This window comes from Cupressus sempervirens, chromosome 9 (genome assembly GCF_028749045.1).
Source record: "Cupressus sempervirens isolate cs-2001-9-10 chromosome 9, ASM2874904v1, whole genome shotgun sequence".
In the NCBI taxonomy this organism is placed as follows: domain Eukaryota; kingdom Viridiplantae; phylum Streptophyta; class Pinopsida; order Cupressales; family Cupressaceae; genus Cupressus; species Cupressus sempervirens.
Genome location: NC_143126.1, coordinates 770,607,991 through 770,634,369, shown reverse-complemented (window position 1 = coordinate 770,634,369; position 26,379 = coordinate 770,607,991). Strand labels below are relative to the sequence as shown.

Genomic DNA, 26,379 nt, shown 5'->3' with positions numbered 1-26,379 from the left:
GGATATTAAGGAGAACCAAAAAAAATTGTGATTCATATTAAATATACGTATAGAAAAGACATCATTTTCATGTATGGATAGTAATATAGAAAAAATAGAAGTCATGTGTTGTCATGTGTGTTGCATTATCTATTCAGCTGCAGCTGGCACAGGGGGTATAATTCCATCAAAGAGTGAGGTGCACTCACTTATGAAGTCCAACCTAGTAACTTCCAAGATCGTTGAGTTCAGATGCAACTCATCATGATACAATTTCATTTTGCTTGTAACTGTGAATAAAAATTAGTTGTATTGAGTAGTTCGTATAGCAAACTCTGCACGATCAGGTTCAATAGCATCAAACTGTAGCATATAGAGCTCTTTTGCAGGCATGCCAAGGAGTTTAGTTGCAATTTCATCGAAATTCGTTGCCCAAAATGATCCAGTATGGTCTTCAATCTTGACTTGAAGTACATATCTATAATCACAATCTAAAAAGGTGGTTAGACACTTTGGGCAATACCAACTGCAACCAGTATTTTGTTCAACCCTTTTCTTGCATTGCTTTCCTGCTATGACAAGGGGACAAGCTGGATAACAAAATTTCTTCCTTACCACAAAAACAAGGGTTGCTTTAACAATGTATTGGAGAGGTTTTGAGGAAGTTGGACATTCCTCTTCAATCTTGGTAATGGTTGTCCGCACTAAAATCATAGGCGAATCTAGTAGGGTGGGTGTTGTTGCAAGAAACGCATGCCCATGTTCAGAAAACCAAGACTGTAGTTGGATGGCTTCATTAATATCAGGATTTACAAGTATCTGTGAAGTGGCAAGCGTGCTTACAACCCTACCATTGTATTCTACCAGATGACCACCTTTTATAACAAGCACAGTTGACTTCTGTAGATGATACATTTCTTGTAGTTGTGCACCTTCTTTCATAGCTGCTTGTCCCCACAGAGTTACATTGATAGTGGATGTAGAAACATCAACCATCTTGAGACTCCTTCTTACAACCTCAGTTCCATCTCACCTTCGTATTGTAGAGGCAGGATCCACAGAAATGACAATTCCAATGAGATCAAGAGTAGAATCTATATTTAAATTCATAATCTCGACAATGGGTGTAAAAGTGTATCTAAGTGTTGGAAGTAAGAGGTCATCGTCACATAGTGAAAGTATTGAATCATCAGTTAAGGTGATTTAGAAGTAAGAGGTCATCGTCACATAGTGAAAGTATTGAATCATCTATTAAGGTGATTTCAAAATCACTTCCAATGACTTAAATTTCTCTACAAAATATGTACTCTTTGTTATACTTTTACCCAATGTTTGATTTGTGTTTGCAACTTTATTGTTATCTAATATGTTTTACATTTGGTAGTACCAAATATGCTCTAAAGCAATAACCAACCCTTTACTTAGGCTAATTTAACATTTGTACAAAGAGGTTCAACACAACTACTACTCTTACTCTTCAACATACTTGTTTTTTCCACCTATACAACTTGCATTAAAGGGTGGATACTCTTTTGATATTACTGTTACTGTTATTGCACTTCCTTTCTTTTATAATTTTATAATGGTGATAGAAATACATTGTTCTTCTTACTATACAATTCAAGATATGGCTCTCGTTGTTCCTAATCAAGATAGACAACCCATCCATAGTAATAGTGTTGCTATGCAATCATGCAAGAGAAGTCGTGTACGTTATGGCTGCCATAGAGAAGAAATTAGAGCACGTCGTTGCATTCAACGCTAGCAACATTTTCAGTCAACACTGAACCAACCATTCCCCTCCCACCTACATGGTTCTACAAGTTCTCCTACACCACAACCTTCAATGAATGCACCACAAAATCCTATTGAGAAAATCCCTCCTTGTCAACAATCAATGAACCACATCGATTTCCAGTTTTCCTCGAAATATATAAATGCAACCCACAGATTTAGAACTAGGATAGATGCCCTCTCACAATTGCAAACATGTACTGCCTGCAAGGAGTGCTACCCTGGTATGAATGTGTGTACATCAAATGGAGTTATCACTTGTAAGAGATGTTCTTCTGAGAGGGGAATACATCGTTTCTCAGAAACCAACAACATGGACCCCTCTGAGCAACCAACTATGTTAAGGGTTCTCACCCAAGTAGAGGAGATGTTTATTGCATATTTTACTCCCATCTTGCAAGTAACCCATGCTCATGGTGGGAAATACAAATATAGTGGCCAAACAATAAGCTTTCTCCAGGATATTCAAACAATTACAAAATATTTACCCCTTACAATTGACAAACCAGATGTCCTAATGGTTCGAAGACTTAATACAAGTGGGAAGCATTATGATTGCTATGTTAGTAGAGGCCATGTTCATGATGCACTCTCATACAAGATCAAATTTGACCCTTACTACAAAGATGTATAAATGGACATGTTGGCATTATCAATGCTTCCTACATGCACTATCGATATTTCACAAATGCTACATACAATTGATGATTGCAGTGAACCTCTACCTTCAACAACTGATTCAGTTGAAAACATACAATTTGATATTGAATATGCCTCCCAATATTCAACATCATTTATGATGGGCCTACCAAACAAATGTCGTTAGCTACAAACCATAAAAGATTCTTTACAAATGGAACAAGAGATAGATGACATCACAGTTTGGCCACTAATAGGTTCAACCCCCATTAATGAGTATACTACTGAGGGCTTGTTTGACATGGCTTTTCTCACACTTTTCCATATGGTACTACACTACCCATGCAACCTTGCGTTAGAGAAGTCAAAATCCATGAATATGTCGTGCATCTTATTCATTACCATGATAATAGGTTTTGCCAACATCCACGCTTTAGATACTTCCTCTTGAATCTTATGATGCGTCATCGTAGCCAGTCTAATGCATCTGTATTTATCAAGGACAAAGTGGAAGATAATACACCATCCACTATTGAAGACCTTCGCTCCCACCTCACTAACCTGTCTGACAATAAACTTGTCGAAGAACTGATGCACTTTGGGTCTACTTTACAAGGGACAAGAGCATTCTGGAATACACGTCGTATGGAGTTGACAAGTTTGATAACCCAAATAGGATCTCCAACATTCTTCTTTACATTGACTGCAACAGACACTAAATGGCCTGATTTGCATAGTGTTCTATCCCCAAATGTACCATCTTCATTGCTTACCAACAAACAACGTATTGATAATGTGATTAATAACTCGCATACAACATCACTATATCTACACCAATGCTTCAAAAAATTTCGTGAAGAGATAATTGATAAGCTCATGGAGGCAACCAATTATTGGTATTGCTCAGAATGGCAAGGAAGAGGATCTGCACACATACATGGTGTCATTTGGATAAAAAATGCTCCAAATATGGACACACTTGGTTGGGAAAACCCTGAAGCAGTCAAAAAGGCCAAACAATTCTTTGAGAAATATGTTTCAGCTATGAACCCTCACTCAAAAGTAGAAATGGACAACTTTCAACATAGAGCTCCAACAGAAGATCCATGTCTTCTAAATACAACTGAAATAACTTCTACTGATCCCTTAGTTGATTATGCAGAGTTGGTCAATCGTGTTCAAAGGCACACTCGATGTTCTGAGAGGATGTGCCTATGCATGAAAGGTAAAGAAATGAAATGTAGATATAAAGCACCTTGGAAAGAATGTGAGCAAGCATCGTTATACCGTAATGAAACAGGGCACAAATGCTTTGACCCAGCTAGAAATGATGATAGGTTGAACATTCATAACCCACATATGCTATCAATATGGAGAGCAAATATAGATTGCCAACCTATTACATCTTGAGCCTTAGTTCTCAAATACATTGCTAAGTATGCATCCAAATCTGAAAGAAAAAGTGAAAATTGTGTTCAAATGTTGGCTAGAATTTGCTCGGATTCAAATGTAGACGACAATGCCATCAAAGCATACCAGAAGTTTATGGCTGAAATTGTTTCCGAAAGAGACATTAGTGCACAAGAAACATGTCACATGCTTCAAAAATTGCCCCTCGTGAATTGTAATCGTCAGTTTATATCTTTGAATTGGGGCAAAAAGTGTTGCACCGACTTAAACAAACAAGTGCTGATAGCAACATAGAATCTAGCTACATACAAGCATACATGGAACATCTAGCTAATCTTCAACAACTTACACTAATTGAATCAGCGAGATCATACACATATGCTGCATCTCGCCAAGGAGATAAATGGAGAATATGAAAGGAAATAGCAATAGTACAAGTGTATCCAAAATATTTTGTAATTCCCAATGAAGACTTTGAGCATTTTGAAACCTTTTTTTGGACTAAATTGCTCTTGTACAACACTTTCGTGATATCCGCGTAGATATAGGTGTGGACAAAGATGACATTATTAGACATTGGAAGCAATTAAAAATAGACACATATAATGTTTGGCATGTAGACTGCATAGATCAAGATGACGAGATCTTGAAAGAGGAGAATGATTTAGATGGTGACATGGAAATACAAGATTGATTGCAACTAAATGAGTGGGAATTTTTGTCCCAACTTGGCCTTACCAATAGTTCTAGCCTAGATGATCTTGACATGTTGGGAAAACGTGAGTTTGACAACAACCATCCATGGGAAGACCATAACGTTCCTTTGAATTTGCATGACCATGCCATTCAATTTATACATAGACAAAAAAATGTTGGCTCAACTATTGACCATTCTACCTCTGTCTCTTCCAATAGTTACACTTTATCACGACATCAACAAATTTCTCTTTCTATCATTAGAAACCACTATGCATCTAATTTCTCCATGGAGCCTTTATACATGGTCATACAAGGAACTGCTGGAACTGGTAAATCATACCTTATTAGTTGCATAAGAAATGCACTACACAACTCAATTCCAAATACAATAAATCCACTCCTTGTTCTTGCACCCATAGGCATTGCAGCTTTCAATATTCATGCATCAACCATACATGCAGCCCTCAAAATCCCAATTTGAGAAATTAAATCACTTCAAGGTCAAACATTAACAAAATACCAAGAAGACATGAAAAATATTCAATACATTTTAATTGATGAAATGAGTTTCATAGGTCCCAAACTACTTCTTAAAATTGATTCTAGGCTACGTGAAGCTATACCCTACAAACAACACCTTTTCTTTGGTGGCATGTCGATGATTCTTGTAGGTGACCTAGCCCAACTTCCACCAATTATGGATAAACTACTCTATGCATCTCACACAAATGCAAAACAATTGTGGCGTAATTTTAACATAGTGGTAACATTAGAAACGATATTTAGACAAGAAGGTGATGATCCACTTCAAATACAATTTCGCAGAGCACTACACAATATCCACAATGCTGAACCAATGCTACATGATTGGGATTTTTTAATGACTCGCACAAACAAGAACCTCACTCCAAATGAACAGATTGAGTTTGACCATGAAATTCATTTGTTTGCTACCAATGACCAAGTTTCACTTCACAACAAAAAAATGCTAAAAAGGCTCAATGTCCCTATTGCACTGTGCACTGCAACAAATACACATCGTAGGCTTGAAGAAATGATTTGTGATGACCAATTACCAAGAGAAGTTTTATTATGTAAACTTCAACGTGTTATGCTTATAATGAACCTCTGGGTCGATGCTGGTCTTGTTAATGGGTCTCTTGGAGAGGTCAAAGATATAGTGTATCCAATAGGATGTAAACCTCCTTTGTTGCCTTCATATGTCACGGTAGAGTTTAGTAGTTATACTGGTCCACCTTGGAATCCTAGAAACCCAAAAATTGTTTTGATACAACCCATTTCCCAAGGCAATCGTACACAAATACCTCTTACGACAGCCTGGGCTATCACTATACACAAATCACAGGGTTTAACCTTAGGCATGGCTACCATTGATATAGGTAAAACCAAAAGACAAGGCCTCACCTTCACAACAATCTCTAGAGTCAAATCCATCCAAGGGCTTCGTATAGAACCCTCCTTTTCTTTTGAACTATTTTGCAAGATGAAAAAGAATCCGTACAATATTCTTAGAAGAAAAGAAGAAGCACATTTGCACTCAATCTCGCATCAAAACCATGGCTTTGAAGCTACTTCTACAGAAAATGGTAATGTCTATCATTCTGCAAATATCTTTTTTTTTCCATTTACTTGTGTGTTTGTGTGGCTTCCTAAGTAATTCACTACTCTTTTCTACAAGTTGACACTTGTTGGATTCAAAGAAGGTGTTCACACAAAAAAAGGCTCAAGCAACTTTCCGATATCTTAGGTATCTTTTGCTTCCTTCTATAATTTCACTACAACTACAATTCCTACAATTGCCTCATATCTACCTCATATAAAGTATTAATCCTTTTTTTTTTCCTTACACAGGTCTTTGCTGCCTTGCCCCAAATAATACTCCTATTATGTTTCTACTTGCAATTTCATAAAAATTCAAAAAAAAATGTGCAATTCAAATCAAGTATGAAGTCTATTTTTTTCTCCTCAACACTAAGGGAGTGGACATTTTTTGGTTCCATAAGTCAAAAAATATTGTGAACTTTGCCATTGAGATATGCTTCAAGACTATCTATTCTAACGTTGGATTATCCTTGTAGTTACATCATTATGATTTATCTTTTGCAACTTGTTCTATCTTCTCATCTTATTCTTTGGTACATATTTATGTATTCAATGTGCCTCCTTGATGAGATCTATGTGTATTGTTACGTTTCTATTTACAATTTCAATAGAACTAAAAAAATGTGCAGCTCAAATCAACTATTGAACTCGATGTCTTGCATTAAATCAAATAATATCATTTTACATTTTTTTGAACCTTCAAAGACAATTGTCAAATGTATATTCCTCTATTCTATATATATAATCTACACTATCAAATATAAATATTTGTTTTACATTTATGTCTTTTAAATTTATTTTTTAAATTTAAAAAGCTATCTACGTACCCCTTGCGCCTCTTTCTGGAGCAAGTGCTAGTTTTATTAGCCAACTAAATGGTCTATGAATATTAGTGTTATTGTTTACTATATAGTGCCCGTATTTGAGGATTAGCTTCCAGGTGGCAGCTAGAAGCAATAGCAAGGAAAATAATATGGCCGTTTATTGTCGGGACTCGGGAATAGTTCCGTCGCCAAAATTTGCTCTGTACGGTCTGGATTTTGAAGGCAAATGTGAAACGGACGACAAATAAATCATCCCGCATTTCATGTACGACCAAAGACGCCGAGAATAAGTTTTCCCCTCTGTAATTGCAGATGAAAAGGAAAAGACGGGGTTTTGAAATTCTAACAGCAGAGAGCTTTTTGCCCATTAAAACAATATTCCTAATTTTTCACAAAACAACATTACAAAATTTAAAGGGAGATTCTGCTGGACATGAGGTTTTAACCAATAATTTGAAACTGGCGGACGAAGCGAGCATTCTGAACTGGTTAAAATCTGTCTGATTTAACTTAGAAATTTGTCACTTACATGCTTTTAGGGTTTCATTTAAAAACTCTCACCATCGTCGATCCATAAATCAGATACTGGGATTTGCAGAGCCAATGCTATGCTCCTCGACTTCATTATAGTTACTCTGCCAACTGTCTCTTCGTAACAAAGCAAACCATCATCTCTACGCTCATCCACAACGACCATACACAGCAGATTCCCAAGTCCTGAGCGTCCCTCGGTCGTATTTTTGTACATGTTTCTCACATAACGCTCTCTCCTACTTGCCCTTTCCGTCTCTGAAATCTTCATCTCAGGCAGAACCCTCGCAATTGCATCCTCGTAACGTTGCTTTGTAGCCTTGCAAATATCATTGCAGGTACTATTCCGCGGAACATCCGAAAGCCGTTCGTGCCCACAAATCACACAAATACTCCCCAGAAAAGCAAGGTACCTGATCAAGTGCCCGAGAAGACCTTCCACAACATTATTATCAGTTAGGGCAGCCTCGTTTCGGCCCAGGGCAGACCTTATGTACTCTTTCGCGGTGCCGGGCAGCAAGTAACCCAACCCCAAGGAGGTCCCGGTTTTAAGTCCCTCCTGAGAACAGACGACTTCCACGAACTCCGTCAAAAACACACGCATAGTGAGGGGGCGGTCGTTGGCCACACCAATTCACAAAAGCACATTATCTCTCTCCAAAAACTCATGAACATGAACCTCAAACTGGAAATTGGGGTTGGGTTCGTCGAAGGTTCGAACCCTGCACCACTGAAAAACATTTCCATTCTCAACGGCCTTTGCCTGAATCATTCTCATGCTGTGTTAAAAATAATGTTTATTATAGTAGCTGGGCATTTAATGCATAGTCCAGAACTTTTTACTTGCTTCTTGGAGCCTCTCTCTTTGTGCAAAATGTGAATTTAAAATTATGTAGAAATCTCTAGAGTGCTTCCTTTCTTGAAGCTTCTCAAGAACCATCTAGAAATATGTATGAGCTCTATAAATAGAGCATTCCTCTCAGATGTAATAACAAGAAGAAACTTTATAGCTCTTTGATATATTTGAGTTTTGCTGCTCTATTTTTCATTATTTGTGCTGCTGTTTTAATTCATCATGGTATCTGAGCATTTTCAGTTCTTTGGGCTGTGAATATATGATGCTTTTGGAATGAATATATGTTTTTTCCTTGTGTGAATCTTTACATTTGCAGGTTGTAACTAAGGAGTGAACAACAGTTTGGTTTGGGACAAAAAAACTACATCAAAGGAAGGATATTGCAGCAAAAGAAAATGTTTTTTCTTCAACAAATTGGTGAGATTTTTTCAATTTCAAGCTTGAGTGTTCAAGTTTTTAAATATCTTTCATTCTCATCCAAAAAAAAGGGAGAGAATTTAACAATGGAATCACTTGGTGTGACTTTGCCTACAGTTAAATTAAATAGAAAAAAATATTATGATTGGGTATCTCATGTTGAAATCACTCTAACCCTTCAAAATTGTTATGATATTGTGACTGGTAGTGAACAAAGGCCTACGAATCCAGGAAATGATCAAGATAATTGGGATAAAAGGGACAAGAGGGCAGCAACACTAATCAAGCTTACACTTTCAGAAGAAGTTTTTCTAGAAGTTCGTAATGAGAGAAGTGGAGTCAAAGTTTGGGAGATTTTGAAAGATTTATATCAAAATTTAGGTGATGTATGGATCTTATCTCTCACAACTGAATTATACAATTTGAAATTATCAAGCTCACAAGAGATAGTCCCACATTTAAGTAAGTTAAAGGAAAAGAAAAATGAGCTTGCTTCTCTTGGAAAAGATATAGATGATAAAGATTTTGTGCAAATTATATTACAAAGTCTTCCAGGATCTTATCAATCATTTATAAGGGGTTTAGATACTGCAGATAAATTAAAAAGTATTAAATCAGAAGAATTGTGTGCTAAGTTGGTTCAAGAAGAGAAAAGACAAGTTAAAGAAAAAGAATCATTTGATGGTGAATCTCAAGCATTTGTAATGAAAGGAAAACAATATTATAAGAAGTCACAAGAAAATGAATCTAAAGAAAAAAATTGGAAGAATGAAAATAAGAGTATTTCATATATAGATCATAATAGAAGTAAATGGAAATGTCATTATTGTGGTAAAATGGGTCATAAGGCAAATGAATGTTTCAAGAAGAAAAGAGATGTAGAAAAGAAAGTAAATAATTATCCAAAATTAGGAGATTCTAAAAGAAATGCATTTTGTGTTGCACTTAAAGAAAATAATACTTTCAAAGAAGATTGGGTTATTGATTCTGGTGCTACACAACACATGTCTCATAATGAGAATCAATTTGAATCAATAAGTGAAAATAATATAGAGAAAATATATTTGGGGGATAATAGTGCTTTAGAAGTTAAAGGGACTGGTAATGTCAAAATTGATAATGGTTTGTTCAAAAATGTTAAATTAGTCCCTGAATTAAAAAACAAATCAGCTTTCAGTATCTCAAATTGCAAGTCAAGGACATAAAATAGAATTCTACTATGATAAGTGCTTAATCAAGGATGTCAATGATAATTATAGAGTCATTGCAATTGGTAAAATGAAGAATGGATTATATAAATTTCAAGAATTTACTTCTAAATGTGGAGATAAACATATGTGTGCTATTGCCCAATATGATGATATGAGCAGGATATGGCATGAGCGTTTGGGGCACATCAATTTTCAAAGTCTCAAGCTTATGGAGAAATTACAAATGGTGCATGGGCTGCCAAAGATACCATTAAGCCCTAAGGTGTGTGAAGGATGTGCAATGGGAAAACAACATGTGGAAAGTTTCCCTCAAGGTAAATCATGGAGAGCAAAAACTCCTCTACATTTAGTCCATAGTGATGTAATGGGTCCTTTCAAAACATCATCAATTGGAGGATCAAGGTATGCCCTCATTTTTATAGATGGTTATAGTAGAAGAATTTGGGTGTATTTTCTACAAAAGAAAGATGAAGTGTTTCAAAAGTTTAAAGAGTTTAAACCTTTAACTGAAAAACAAAGTGGAAAGTACTTAAAGATACTAAGAACTGATAGAGGGACTGAATACATGAATAAAGCTCTTTTAGATTTTTGTAAAGAACATGGCATTAAAAAGGAATCAACTGTCTCTTATTCACCCCAACAAAATGGTGTTGCTGAAAGGAAAAATAGAACTATAATAGAAATGGCTAGGTGCATGCTTCCTTCTAGAAATCTAGAAGCTAAATTTTGGGCTGAAGCAGTTCATACTGCCGTATATATCTTGAATAGAACACCTACTAAGGCAGTTTTGAACATAACCCCAGAAGAGGCATGGAGTGGAAGAAAGCCTACAGTATCTCATTTTAGAATTTTTGGTTGTAAAGCATATGCTCACATTCCTGATGAAAGGAGGAGCAAACTTGAAAGGAAAAGCGAGAAGTGCATAATGGTTGGATATAGTGAGGAATCGAAAGGATATAGGTTATACAGTCCTAGAACTAATGAAATCTATATTAAAAGAAATGTATGGTTTGATGAAGATGTTAAGAATGATAATTTTCCAACATTATCTTTCTTTCCAATTTTGATTGATGAAGAAAATTCTACTTCTACCAATAGTCAAAGTCAAGGTGTGCAAACCACTACATGGGATGAGACTCAAGAAAGTGATAATGAAAATCCAAAGAAATTTAGAAGCATCAAAGAAATTTATCAAGAAGGTCCTAGATATATATTTGCTAACTATGCTCTTATGACTAAGGTGATGTAGGTTGACACTCCAAACACATATGAAGAAGCAAAAGGAAAAGAAGAATGGGAAGCAGCTATGCAAGAAGAATACAATTCTTTGATGAAGAATGGAACATGGGAACTAACAACACTACCAGAAGGCAAAAATGTGGTTGGTTGCAAGTGGACCTCTAGAACCAAATTCACATCAGATGGAGCTATTGAAAAATACAAAGCAAGGTTAGTGGCTAAAGGTTTCTCACAAGAAAAAGGTATAGACTATACTGAAACCTTTGCTCCAGTAGCTAAGATGACTTCCATTCGTACAATAGTTGCTTTAGCTGCAAAGTTTGGTTGGAAAAATTTTCAAATGGATGTAAAAAGTGCATTTTTGCATGGTGACTTAAAAGAAGAAATTTATATGCAACAACCATCAGGATTTATTAAGTATGGAGAAGAGAATTTGGTGTGTAGATTAAGAAAATCACTCTATGGTCTCAAACAAGCACCAAGGGAATGGTACTCAAAAATTAATAATTACTTCCTAGAAGTTGGATTTAAAAGAAGTAATGCTGATCCAAATGTGTATGTAAAATATTGTGATAATAAGGTTGTTATCATTGTATTGTATGTGGATGACTTGATTATTATAGGAGATCACACACATGATATTGAGATAACTAAAAATCAACTCAAACAAGCTTTCGAAATAACTGATTTAGGACTAATGCATTATTTTTTGGGTATGCAAGTATGGCAAGAAGAAGGAAGAATCATGCTCTCTCAAACTAAATATGCTCTTGATGTACTTAAAAAATTCAATATGAGTGATTGTAAACCATGTAATACACCATGTGAAATAGGAGTAAAGTTAGGTGCTAACTCTACTCAAAAGAAAGTGGATGGAAAATTATATAGGCAGCTTGTTGGAAATCTTTTGTATCTTACTATAACTAGACCAGATATTGCATATGCAGTTGGTATTGTATCGAGATACATGGCAGATCCACACATTGAACATTGGAAAGCGGCTAAAAGAATATTAAGCTATATTAAGGGTACTTACCAGCTTGGCATTGAATACAAATATGGAGGAGAACCTACTTTAGTTGGATATACGGATTCTGATTATGCAGGTGACATTGATGATAGAAAGTCAACTTCAGGATATATCTTCCATCTTGGATTAGGACCGATTTCGTGGAGTAGCAAGAAGCAATCAATAGTGTCACTCTCATCTACAGAAGCTGAATATATTGGTTTATCAAAGGCATCTCAAGAAGCATTATGGCTTAGGAGGTTACTTGAAGAATTGCATCATCCACAAGACTCTCCAACAACAATATTTTGTGATAATCAAAGTACTATCAAGCTAGCAAAAAATCCAATATATCATGCAAGGTCCAAGCATATAGAAGTGCATCATCATTTTGTTCGAGATCTAATTGAAAGACAAGAGGTGGAGCTTCAATTTTGCGGAACAGAAGATCAACTTGTTGATATATTTACAAAAGCATTGTCTATTGTAAAATCTATGAAATTTAGAGATCTATTGCAGCTCAAAGATGTTCCTACTCTCTCCAAATAAAAATTATGAGGGGGTGTTAAAAATAATGTTTATTATAGTAGCTGGACATTTAATGCACAGTCCAGAACTTTCTACTTGCTTCTTGGAGCCTCTCTCTTTGTGCAAAATGTGAATTTAAAATTATGTAGAAATCTCTAGAGTGCTTCCTTTCTTGAAGCTTCTTAAGAACCCTCTAGAAATATGTATGAGCTCTATAAATAGAGCATTCCTCTCGGCTGTAATAACAAGAAGAAACTTTATAGCTCTTTGATATATTTGAGTTTTGTTGCTCTATTTTTAAGCTCTATTTTTCATTCTTTGTGCTGCTGTTTTAATTCATCATGCTGCATTTCCAGCCATCCCGTGTAAAGAAACCTGTGGCCCAGAGCTCATCTGCAGCCGTCCATTTGTCAATCCACCATCCTGATCTCTCGGAGCTCTCCCACTGCTGCCGGCCGCCAGAAATAGGGGAGTTGATGTGGTCAACGAGAATGGCCAACGCTGCTTGTGCTGCCTCGTGAAGCGCCTCTTTCGCAGACTCACAAGCCGTCGCCATGATCGCGGCGTCAACAATCCACCACCGCTTATCTTCTCCGGCGACGGAAAACAAAAGGGAAAATGCATAAAATTTATCCAGCGCTTCGTCCATCCTGCTCACAGACTCCATGAACACCATATACTGTTCAAGCAGAATCTCAAACTTTGCAGGCAAACTGGGCGGCGTGGCAGCTTCTGACGAAAACAGAGTGGCTTGATCCGATCGTTTGACATGCATGATATTGAAGAAATATTCGCTAGGGTTTTTCAAGGGAAGGGCTTGAATCGACCATACCAGGCCTCTCATTCCCAATTTGATGTGTCGTGGCCTGCGAATGAATTTCATGTTGCAATCCGCATAGCGAGAACATTTCCAGTTGACGATATTGGTTTGCAGATTCAATTCGTAGTCATCCAGCACCATTAAAGCTGTTGCAATTTTTCAACCCTAAAACACCACTGTGTTGCTCAATTGTTTTGTTTCGCCTCCAGGAAAGATAATTTGAAGGAACCGCTTCAGCTTGATTGCATAGATGGTGATGCGTTTGAAGAGATAAAGGCCGATGACTTGTGAGTTTCGTGGTTGTGTCATCATGAAAACTTCGTTGTCTTCGTTGAGAAATTTCCAAGAAATTGTCCCTCAAAGACATTTGATGGAAACTCATGTTAATGCCGATGAAATTTGCGTGAAACTTGAAAACGAAGGCACCTAGGTAAAGGAGGAATAATTTAACTTGGAAATTGCCGAGGACCACCTCTTTCAATCGTCATTGTACGTTCTCACAGATGTGCTGTTCTTCAATGGCATGAGTGCACTATTGGAGATTAAAGCATCTGATGAAATTAGCTTCCACCAATATCACCATTTGCTAGGCGAATCAAGCTATTTAATGTAGGTGGTGTTATGATCGTCCCAATCAGAATATTTGCTTTGTCAAGATTTTTTTATTTCTTTCAAATGGAAAATGGACTTTGTTGGTTGCTTGGAGAGTCTATTATTATCGACACTTGTATCCACTAGGTTCAAGGGTTCAGCCAATTGTCAAATCGAAAAAATTTTAAATTTTTCATAACCTACCTTTGAAATCATTGTCTACATGTTGCATCAAAACTTATTTTTACCATACTAATTTCAAACAATTGTGAAATAGATGAGATCTTTAAATCAACCATGCCTTTTCATCACATATAAGACAACATCCTTTCAACAGTAAGTAGAACACCCTTTCAACAATAACTAGAATGAAAATGGTTGCCTCTAATGCAATTTTACATTAATTTGAAGATGGTAAATTTTTTTTGACCATTTTAGATTTTTCCGATCTTTGAAGAACCTAACCTAAGCTTCAAAAACCCTTTGTGTAAGAAAAGTATGTGAACTTTATAAACAATGTGTAAGAAAACTACGTAAACTCTATAAGCAAATGCATACAAGTGGTTGCAGGGATTAGAATATCCATCTAGATCATATGATAAAACTTCATGTTCTAAAACCTTGTAGGTTTGACAAATGAAATTATCTAGACCATATGATAAAAGCTTCATGTTCTAAAACCTTGTGAGTTTGATAGATAAAATTATTTGTGGTCAATTTATAACCTACAATTTAATATTTGAAATCATATGACAATGTTCAGCTATCTATTTTTTAACATGACTTCCATATGCAATTCTACTGCCAACATACCTTGTGTCAACATTTACAGTTAATAATAGTAGAGTGGGCATTTAAATGAATTTTGGGTAATAAAGTTCACTCAATCAGTCATTTCTTATACACATAGTATCAATTATGAGGTAATTTTTACTTTTCCAAAATTAAATGCCTCTGATAGACGTCACACATAGTTGTAATTTGTTTGTTTAAATGCCTAACATTGGTTAGAAGGTGGTATCTTCATAAGGCAGCTTAGGGAATATAATTTAAAGCATGTGTTCTACCAATTTATAATACATTCATACTTGCAACTATGGTCTGGAAAATTCTAGGAAAAAAAAGCATACATTCTATCATTTATGGAGCCTGCAAATAGTTGAGAATGGTTAATGGTTTTGTAAGCAATGTCTTGTGTGGCCCCATAAATTTTAATAGCCACAAAATATTTTCCACCATAGCTTCTTGTGGATCTTCGAGTCTTTCATCCAAAATATCCTTTATCGAAGCTCACCTCCATTATTACTTTGAGTTGCATTAAACTAGGCCTCCTTGAGCCCTTCTCTCGCTAGATGTTTTATGCTTATTACTTCGAATGCCAACACTCCAAAGTTATACACATCACATTTCTCCATTGTGCATAAATTAAAAACTCAAATTATAAGTTTGGAAGAATTTTCTATGGAAAGCGTTTCAAATGATCTACATTAAATTAATTGTTTTTTAAAGATTAGAAGGGGGTTGCTGCAGCTTTTGCAGTGGATATGCAAGACTATTAACACATTAGAAACTTGCCCGTGAAAATAAATACCTTTTAGAAATTACTAAAAGTCTGTTGACTGGATCAAAAAATTAATAATTAACAAGTCTTACAAATTTTCCGTTAAAAAAATAGTTTTGGAGAACAAAGCTCCCACAATAAACTTATCGACTTAATTAATAACATAATACAAAATAATATCTTGAATTTAAATACTTTTCATATATGTATTAGAAAATATTTGTGAAAAGTATCAAAATAGCTTTATTGCTATGTGAAATTCTTTTCTTCAAGTCTAATTTACTTGTAGTGAAGTAGGCATGTACACTAGTTGTTTTAAATTAGTTTATTAATAAAATAATATATTCTACAATTTAGAAAAAAAAAAGATAGAATAATACTATGAAAATGAAAAGACACGGAAAAATAGAGGAATAACAAAGAGGGAAATGGGGGATATTGGAGAGAAAAGGAGGAGGCGAGGGAGAGTTAAAAGGAAAAGGGGAAGACGAAGGGATCTGAAAAAAGTTGGATCAAAGAGGATGCCATGAAGAGCTGGAGGGGCAGCTTCCCAATTTCCTAGCCAGTATGAGGAAAATGTAAGTACATTTCCTGGATATTGCTATGAAAATTGAATGAAGTGGACAAGGAAGGCTAGAGAAATTGGAGGAATTAATCCTCTCAGTTTCCGTTTTCTGGATGGTGCGAGGAAAGTAGAGTGCAACAGACAAGAAGGCCCATGAAATCTGCTACTTATAATTACCCAACTGTTTAAAACCAATCACACAGACTGGGGTCTAGCAAATTTCTGAGGCGCAGAACAATTATAATCTACTCGAGTTTTCTAAGATGGGCAGCAATGAGTACATATTGGATTTGGAAACTGAAATCGCCATATGGCAGAGCTCCAGGGCTTCAGACGCCTCCATTAAATTTGACGTCGGATGTGGGCGTATTCAGATCATCGAGATGAAGGGGCTGGCGTGGTCAGTTGAAGCCCGGCGCATGCCCAATTGCAAGAATTATGCTTTCAATATCACTGGTGTCAACACACCCGAATCCCTTCTCCATTTACAAGCCAAATTAGAGCTTCTGCTTGTGGCGCTTCAGAGGTACATCAGGTCTATGTTCAGGGTGGAGGAATTGCTAGATAAATTGTATGCCTGTTCCCGCTTCTTGTCCCGTGCAGAAAATGAGAAGCGGTGGTGGATTCTTGTAGATGTCGCGATCATGGCTGTGGCATGTGAAACAGCCAGAGAGGCGACTCAAGAGGCTGCAAAAGCGGCAGCCGCTATTGTTGTTGAGCTCATGCAGCCACTGGCGTCTTTACCTTGGGCGCAAAATTTTATTAAAGAGGAGGTCTGCTGGGCCACCAGTTTTTTTGGTAAAGAGGAGGCCTGGAATATTGGCGTTGCACAGGCGTCCATTAATGGCGGAAACGTGCTTCAGTGGTGTAAAGTTCGGGTCTTGGAGACGGAGAGCACGTTTCCCAGCTTTGAACTCGAAGTTGCAGTAGAAGACTTGTTGCAGGGGAATGATGTGATTTGTAAAATTGGGCTTGTGAATAGCTCCGTGCTGAAGGTGAGCGTGCGTCTGGGAGAGAAGATAAGCTTGGTTTGCTCACAGGAGGGAGTCGAACTCGAGACGTCTGTTGGGTTGCGTTCGCTTTTGCCTCACATGATCAGAAACATCATCGAGACCGCCCCTGAGGGCGAAGATGGTGCTGAGAATGTCATGGAAGGTGTTATAGAGCGTGTGGTGGGTTATCTGGTGTTTCTGCCGAGAGTATGCGAGGTTTGTGGGAGCCATCGCATTTATCAGGAGGATTCATGGAGCAGCATGAGGCTTTGCAGCAACATTTGCAAGGCTCGCAAATATGTGTGCGGGGGTTCTTTACCAAAGTTGACATGGCCCACTGATCATAGTAATGGTCTTGGGAGAGGAGAAGAAAATGTGAAGATAAATTCGTTGAGCAATACAGAGGCGGCACGAGAAGGGCTTTCCACTTTGATTCTCAGAGATTGAAAGCTGTTTTAGATGGGACAGGGTGAATGAGATGGAAAGCTATATGTTAATACTCTATTTTTAGTTATGAACATTGATGTACCATAGTAATGATACCTTAGTTTTATTGTGATAGCATACCTTTTCAAATCAATGAGATTTTTAAATCAATCATACCTTTTCATCAAATATCAGACAACAGTAGAATACCCTTTCAACAATAACTAGAATGAAATTTGTTGCCACTGATGCAATTTAACATTAATTTGAATACAATAATTTTTTTTTAACCATTTTAGATTTTACCGATCTTTGAAGAATCTAAGTTAAGCTTCAAAAACCCTTTGTGTAAGAAAAATATGTGAATTATATAAACAATGTGTAAGAAAAAGTGAGTGAACAATATCAACAATGCATACAAGTGGCTCTTGGGATTAGAATATCCATCTAGATCATATGATAAAACTTCATGTTCTAAAACCTTGTAGGTTTGACAGATGAAATTATCTATAGACCATATGATAAAGCTTCGACCAGGCTTAACCGGCACACTCAAACCTTTTGAGTGCTTTGGTGGCTGGGTTGTGGGCCCCTCCCTAACTTAACTTTGCTTTCAATTTTTTAACTTGCATTTGACGGCGGTGTTTGGCATGTGTACTTTTCTGTTTGGATCTCGAGTACAAATTTAACTTTCTTTTACTTCTTATGCAAGTGGGTCCATAGTTGTTGAATATTTTAACACTTTTCATCGTTGGTTGAAACTTACGATGTACATAGGGATTCGTATAATGTTCTTCCAATTATTTTACTATGTTTGATATTTAATAACATAGATTATTATGTTTAAAAGTGATAATTTTATAAAATTTACTCATTGAAATATTAATTTTTATATTCTATAAATTAATTTGTTTTAAACATTATTTCATAATAAAAATTAATAATGACATTAAAATATTATATTTAAAATATATGTATTGTTATTTAATTATATGTTTTAGATAAAACATGTAATCTTTCTAAAATAAATCATATGAATATATTTTATAAATAAAATAAGTCAAAAGGTAGCCTATTAACATTAATCAATAAACGATAATATTTACAATAATAAATAGTTAAATTTTAAAAAATAAATATAATAAATATAGTAATTTGAAAAAATTATATGGTAATTTTTGTTGATTGATAAATATAATGAATTTGGTACTTTGTAAAATTATTTTCTGATATGAGCTTCTTGCTTCTTCTGTTTACATAGGACGTTCAAAACAATTTATATGTAACAAAATCAATATTATATCAAGTGAGTATTGAACTTTTTAGTCTTTGTTTGTTCTTTATATATCTTATTACTGTGACTTCTTTCTTACAACATTATTCATTATAATTTTTCAGTTTTAGTTTGTGAAGATTCAAAATTCAATGAAGGTATGTTGGCAAAGTTTTTAAGAAACCAAAATTTAAAAATTATATGGTTATTTTTCCTTACTCAATTTTTTTTGCAAACCATTAGCCAATCTCAGATAAACTTGGAATCATGGCCAGAGCATGCAAAGTGTTTAACTGCTTTAATAGGTTACAAGATATCTTCATTGTATTTATCTTTTTACTTTATTCTTAAAAGACTTAGATTTTCTAGAAAAGGAAAATGATAAATTATATGGTTTTTTTTCCCTTACAATTTTTTTTTGCAAACCATTAGCCAATCTTAGATAAACTTGGAATCATGGACAGAGCATGCAAAGTGTTTAACTGCTTTAACATGTTACAAGATAGCTTTAACAGGTTATATGATATCTTCACTATATTTATCTTTTTACTTTATTCTTAAAAGACTTAGATTTTCAAGAAAAAGTAAATGATAGCTATAAGACCATGTTTTATAACAACAACAACATTCTATTATGGTGGCTGTGTAAAATGGAGTTCAGAAATTGTTTATGAACATTAATCAAAACATGTAGCTGGTTTATATTCCATGTTAGTTAGAAATTTTGGTGGATATAATACATCATATAAAATCATAGACAAAGCACAATTATGAAAGGAAATGCACAAAATATATTTGTTGAGGATGATTAAAAACTATAAAGTATATAAAATGTACAGGTTTTTAAGCAAGATATAACATCCCTTTACTAACATCCTCTCTTCTTGTGCATATTCAAGAGCTATAAAAGTAGTTTATAAATAATATTGATTCAAATACCAAGAATGAGAAGCCTTATCAACTTCCAAAATCTACATTCCAAAACCTTTAACATCATCCCCACAATTGGCAAAAATGGGAGACTTGAAACTGGACATGTATATCCATTAAATCATAATGTAAAGATTTTTTTTTTGTTAAATAGTATAGCTGAAAATTGCTAGTAGACATATATCAAAATATGAAAGACTAAACAAGGAATGTGAACAATTTGACAGAATGCATCAAAGATAATTCAAGTTGTGGAATTTCATAAACTATCTTAAAAAAATTAATTGTGTTTGTACATGCCCAAAATAACAACATAGCATTACAAAATCTAAAATTTTCTTACAATACAACACAAACAAGTATGATAATACCATATCATGCATTTTCAATCAAATCCAATGTGTTTGCATTAGTATCTTGCATGCTCCCATACTCTATGATATTAACCATGCCAACCATATGTTCATTGTACTTAGAGTGATCCTTATCTCATTCATTTGCCCTATCAAGATCATCAATCCAAATTTGACACTTAAGATTTCATGGCATTTGTGGAAATGTGGGTGTTTGATTCAAGATACTTGTTTTTCTCCTTATATTCATGCATTCAATTAAGTCCCTTTGTCAACGAAGAGTATTGCCAAATCCATCTTGTATGGGATGAAATGGATGCACACTTGGATAGTCTAATCCAAGGTGGGATGATATTTTTCTACTTTTGACTTTATTTGTCAAGTCCTTCAAAAAATTTCGAATGAAAGAAAGTGTTGCTAGATCATATGTACTAGTCATTCCTTGAATCTCGTTGTGTATTACCAACTTTATTTCTATCACTGCATTTTCACCGTTGTTTTCTATTGTCCACAAATAGTTAAACATATAATTTTAGAAATAAGAATAAAAATCATCAATATGTAATTATTATTTTACCTGTGTACATATCGAGTGATCATCCAATAGTTGGCAATTTTTGTTATCTCCAATCCCATCTAATTCAGTTACTTCCTACAATGATAATGAAACACATTTAAACATATGATTTGTCAAGAATCTTATACTAGTAAAATAAATAAATAAACTTTTTTGTCATACCAAATGATTAGAAACACCGACTGGGCATCTTTCTTCTGTGGAATCAACTATTGTAGCAAGATAATCCAACTCTACATGCAAATTATTATTAGAAAAATTCTCTCTCTCTCTCTCTCTCTCTCTCACACACACACACACACACACACACACACACACACATTAAGTTCACCTTGATCACATGCTTGCACATGTATCCTTGTATTGAAAAGTTGCAAGAGCACATGTACATAGATCATGTGACGAGATATACACCTCATATCAAAAATAAGTATCACTTTGACTTGTAACCCATGCTATACAATCATCAAGATCACTAAATGTAATATTTTCATCTAGAATTTGTAATGCTCAAACCCAAGATGTGTTTTCAATCTTCTCAATTTCAAAGTTCCTATAGAAACCATGCTTCTTGCTGATTTGTACCCACCAATAATAGATATAAACATGTTGTGTTAGTTGATGCACCAACCAATCAACACAACGATTTGCATCACACTCTACTACTTTTAAGAATCATCTTTTTAGGTGTGAGTGGTATGACTCTATGGTTTCATTTGTTTCTTGCCTTGCATGTTTGAGTGTATGGCAACATCTAGTCCACATACTCAATCTTTTAGACCATCAACTCTTAAAATAATAAACAAATGGGGTTGTGTGTATTTAAAGTCTTTAATAAACATGTGAACATCATTCCTTGTTGAATCTTCATTTACTTAACGATGCATGATATATCCAAGCGTATCAAACATTTCTTGTCTAATTGCATTATCTTTGACCTTTGCATTTAAGTTTTTCAACCATGCACCTCTAACATGCCAAGAACATAGATACACCACATTCAAATACTTCTCTACATCATAAATATTATACATTTAGTATTTAAAACTATTTTTTAATGGTTTTGTACATTGTCAAAGAGATGTATTTACTCTCCTTTATGAGATATGATTATAAAAGAAGTTATGAGAACTTACCTATTAAAAGAAGTAAGTAAATTATAACTTGATGTAACTTGAGGCCTACAAAGACATGATAGATAAATTACATGTATATTGAATAGTAAAAATTGGTTAAACAATACAAGGTTGATCTAGCTAATATTGTGGGATTTGGACCTAAAGGATAAATTACCATCTTTGAAATTGAGAGTGTAGCAAATATTATAATAATACCTCTCCATATGTTAGTGTCATGGCTAAACCCAAACCATCCCCTATTGTTGTTGTTGTTATTAAACTTGTGGCTTCTCAGAAAACACTTGTGTTTCTAGGAACCATGGTGCCTTTTACAACAATACATGTGGTTGTGGCAAGAAATGCTACAATAGCAGAGTGGGAAATAAAATAAGAAATGTTTTATGTTTTCAATATTTAAATTTAATGTTTTCAATAAACATCCTACATGTGGTGGCATACCTAGAGTAGCAGTTCGATGAGCTCTCCAAATATAGCCACCTAGGACCAGGTATAGGTTTTTTTAAAATAGAATAGTTTTAATTCGTAGATAATGATTGTCAGATTCCAATAATAGGTAGTAGGCAGTTTCAGATTCTTATCCTTTTCTTGGATAGAAGACAAAAAAAAACGTGGATATTTAAAATGTGGCCTACTGCATGATTGTCAGATTCCAATAATAGGTAGTAGGCAGTTTCAGATTCTTATCATTTTCTTGGATAGAAGATGAAAAAATGTTTCTCATCCTTTTATTAGAAAAGGAGAGTCAGTTTTAAATAAGCCGATTGGCTATGTAAGAGAGGCATTTTTCGAATTTGGGTAATAGAGAAAGTTTCATTTTTTTCCTTAGAAAGGATATAGATAATCAACTATGGAGTTTGGCAGCAATTCGATCTTGGTCTCTCTTGTAAAAGTGCAAATATATTTTCTTTGAGGATAGGTTAAAGATCTTGGTGTGCGGGTGAAGATAAACTATGGAGATTTATATATTCTGATTAATCCAATCTTGAGTTTGGTTCGAGTTCGATCCCAGTTGATTGATGTCATGCCCCTTGAAGTAACTCAGTTGAGTGAGTATTCCTCCTAAGCTTTCCAAGGTGTGTCTCTGCATTATTTTTGTTATCAGAGCACAGCAAAAGGTTTGGAAAAAAAGTATTTGTGTATATGCTTGTGTGATTGTGAAAGATTGAGAGAAATAGTCTAAGAAGAAGTCCAGGAGACTAGATAAGAAGAAAATAACCTAGCTGAGGAATGATGGGACAAGAAGAAGTAGCTTTATTGTATCTTTTTAGAAGGTATTGGCAGAGAAAGGATTCTAAATAGAAGGAGATAGAGGAAAAGAAGAAAAGAGAGAAAGAAGAAAGGAAAAAACAAAGAGAAGAGCTAAGCAAGATAGAAGAGGGGATAAACAATTTGAGAAGGAGACTTGAGGAGAATGACGCTAAGTTGAAAGAGAATAAAGATAAGTTGAAAGAAGTGCAGCAACAAGAAGTGCAACAAGTATCTCTTGACGAGAGCAGTAACAAGACAAGCCCTATTGGATTTGAATGCAAACAATCTATGGTTGGAACAGTAACATGTCCTTTGAAAATAGAGAAGAGTACAATGTTGGAAGGTACTCCTATGGAAAAGATTTTGGAGGCAACTGATGAAGCCTTAAATATGCATAATGAAGAAAAATGTCAAGAGGAATGGCATGAAGATGAAGCTACGGAATGTGTAACAGCAAGTTCTAAAGAAGAATCTGATTTATGGGAAGATTTTGCAGCCATCGTGAAAGAATGGAAAAGGAATGGTGGTAGTATAGAGACTCAGAATGACAAAGTTTTTAAAGAAGAGATATCTAATGAGGTTATGAAAAAAGAAGCTGAGATTGAATTGGTTTATGAGAAGGTAACAAATTCTGATTGTGTTTATGACAAGGTTGAAGAAACTTAGATTGAGAAATCTAATTTGGTTCCAAAAGAAGAGACTATATAAAAGCTTGTTAAGGGTTACGAACGGGATCAATTTTTTGCATGTTCTCTATGTACGGAGATGTGGTATGTTTGTGTGGACAACAAAGAGAAATTTAATTGGAAAGTCTATTTGGTGGAATCAAAAATGTTTGTAGTAGTAAAAATCTTACATGGGATAAAGTTGTTACTGGAAATGAATGATCATAAGCAAATAGTTTTTATGTTACAAAGCAGAGACAAACCAAAGATTAAGATGAAGGAAACACAAATCCAAGGGAGTCAAAGACAAGAAAATGCAGGATTGCAACTGGAAGATGAATATAAGCTTAAACTAAAGATGAAGAAAGGTTTTTCTTTTCTAACATTCATTTTTGTAGATAGTTCTAAAAAGACTCCAAGGAGACAATATATTCAATATCCAGTAATATGGAAGAACATCCTTGCAACAAAAGATATTCAGATGGACGAGGAACAAAGCAAGAAGCACGGTTTATCACTACAACACCTCATCTCAAGTGGACTTGAGATTCTTTCTACAGGGGAGTATGCTGCAGTAGCAGAGCAGCAAATAAAATAAGAAATGTTTTATGTTTTCAATATTTAAATTTAATGTTTTCAATAAACATCCTACATGTGGTGGCATACCTAGAGTAGTAGTTCGATGAGCTCTCCAGATATAGCCACCTAGGACCAGGTATAGGTTTTTTTAAAATAGAATAGTTTTAATTTGTAGATAATGATTGTTAGATTCCAATAATAGGTAGTAGGCAGTTTCGAATTCTTATCCTTTTCTTTGATAGAAGACGAAAAAAAATGTGGATATTTAAAATGTGGCCTACTGCATGATTGTCAGATTCCAATAATAGGTAGTAGGTAGTTTCAGATTCTTATCCTTTTCTTGGATAGAAAACGAAAAAATGTTTCTCATCCTTTTATTAGAAAAGGAGAGTCAGTTTTAAATAAGCCGGTTGGCTATGTAAGAGAGGCATTTTTCAAATTTGGGTAATAGAGAAATTTTTATTTTTTGCCTTAGAAAGGATATAGATAATCAACTATGGAGATTGGTAGCAATTCGATCTTGGTCTATCTTGTAAAAGTGCAAATATATTTTCTTTGAGGACATTTTAGGTTAAAGATCTTGGTGTGCGGGTGAAGATAAACTATGGAGATTTATATATTCTGATTAATCCAATCTTGAGTTTGGTTCGAGTTCGATCTCGGCTGATTGATGTCGTGCCCCTTGAAGTAACTCAGTTGAGTGAGTATTCCTCCTGAGCTTTCCAAGGTGTGGCTCTGCATCAAGAAATATGGTAGAGATCCTTTCAGCTCCTACATTCTAGGTTGGGTACTCTATCACTACAAATGCTCTAGATTCTCTCTACAAAAATGGGAAATCCAAGGGGGTGACCATGAATTATCTACTAGAAAAGACAACTACAATGCCTTTAGCACAACATCTGATTGTCAACTCAAGCTGCAAGGTTGATCAAAGTTGTACTTATAACAATAGCACAAATATCATAGTTGCAATCATAAAAAATGGAGGACTTATATAAATCTTATTCTTCAAGATGCGGATAAGGAAAACCTATATTTAATTTCTTGAAGGCAGAAGGATCTTGTTGAGAAATCTCGTGCAAAGAAACTTCAACCTCAAGAATATAATTCAAGAACCTTTACTTTATGCAATCTTGTAATGTTTGGAGTAGTCAGATTTGATGCAATTCTTCCACTAGAACAAGGTGCAACTAGGGTTGTTGAGGGATCAAAGAATATAGTCACAAAAACTAGAGATGGGTTCCTTGGTGTGAAAAGTAAAATATAGGTGAATGTAAGTACAGACCACTAAAAATCTGTGGTGCTCATTTGGCAACCCTCTTGAAAATATTTGAAAAAGTTATGGAAAACCTAGTGGTACTTACATTGTAAGGGTAAGGTATGAATGATGCCTTCTTTGTGTGTGTGTCATGTTTTGGAGAGATTTTTCACCATTCAATGTTGATGTGCTCGTATTGTGTTACAAAAAGATGCAGTAAATTTGCAACATATGGAGAGGGTAATTGTGTTTTTAATTTCCTTTTTGTATAAGCTTCATTTTGTGACTAAATTTGTCTCTTCAGAGTCTTAGACAAGTACTATGAAACTTTGCATATTTTGGAAAATGTTATAAAGGTGGATATAATAGCTTAAATTCACCTTGTGGCTGCTATTGTGGTCAACATTTTCTATATTTTGTAATTCAATGAAGTGAGGCTAGTTTGATCTAATAATAATAATAATTATTATTATGTAAACATTAAGTCAAATAGACCTAGTGAAAATGATATAAATATATTTTTATCACATCAAAACAATGTTCATATGTTATTAATGGAAAACCATATATTAACAAAGGGTAGGTCATATGTAAAATGAATAACCATTAAATTTCATGTAAGTTGAAATCATTGCTATAGTGT

At 34.8% G+C, this 26,379-nt stretch overlaps 2 protein-coding genes and 2 pseudogenes across 2 annotated transcripts; 3 read left to right on the top strand and 1 right to left on the bottom strand.

The window, feature by feature from the left end:
• Nucleotides 1–282: 282 nt before the first annotated feature.
• Nucleotides 283–975, bottom strand: LOC149540972 (replication protein A 70 kDa DNA-binding subunit A pseudogene; annotated as a pseudogene).
• Nucleotides 976–2,871: 1,896 nt separating this feature from the next.
• On the top strand, nucleotides 2,872–3,822 carry LOC149540971 (uncharacterized). Its single transcript, XM_089802762.1, has one exon. The coding sequence runs from the start codon at nucleotides 2,872–2,874 to the stop codon at nucleotides 3,820–3,822; it is 951 nt and encodes a 316-aa protein (XP_089658888.1).
• A 1,351-nt stretch (nucleotides 3,823–5,173) lies between these two features.
• On the top strand, nucleotides 5,174–7,216 carry LOC149540970 (uncharacterized). The gene is made up of 2 exons (XM_089802761.1): nucleotides 5,174–5,749; nucleotides 7,058–7,216. The coding sequence occupies exons 1-2, from the start codon at nucleotides 5,174–5,176 to the stop codon at nucleotides 7,214–7,216; spliced, it is 735 nt and encodes a 244-aa protein (XP_089658887.1).
• A 14,856-nt stretch (nucleotides 7,217–22,072) lies between these two features.
• On the top strand, nucleotides 22,073–25,849 carry LOC149540969 (dihydrolipoyllysine-residue acetyltransferase component 4 of pyruvate dehydrogenase complex, chloroplastic pseudogene; annotated as a pseudogene).
• The last annotated feature ends 530 nt before the right edge of the window (nucleotides 25,850–26,379 follow it).

Coding starts and splice junctions, on each gene's coding strand:
- LOC149540971 (XM_089802762.1), top strand. CDS start 2,872: ATGCGTCATCGTAGCCAGTCTAATGCATCTGTATTTATCAAGGACAAA.
- LOC149540970 (XM_089802761.1), top strand. CDS start 5,174: ATGTCGATGATTCTTGTAGGTGACCTAGCCCAACTTCCACCAATTATG. Junction 5,750..7,057: donor TGTTGCCTTCATATGTCACG/GTAGAGTTTAGT, acceptor TTTACTATATAG/TGCCCGTATTTGAGGATTAG.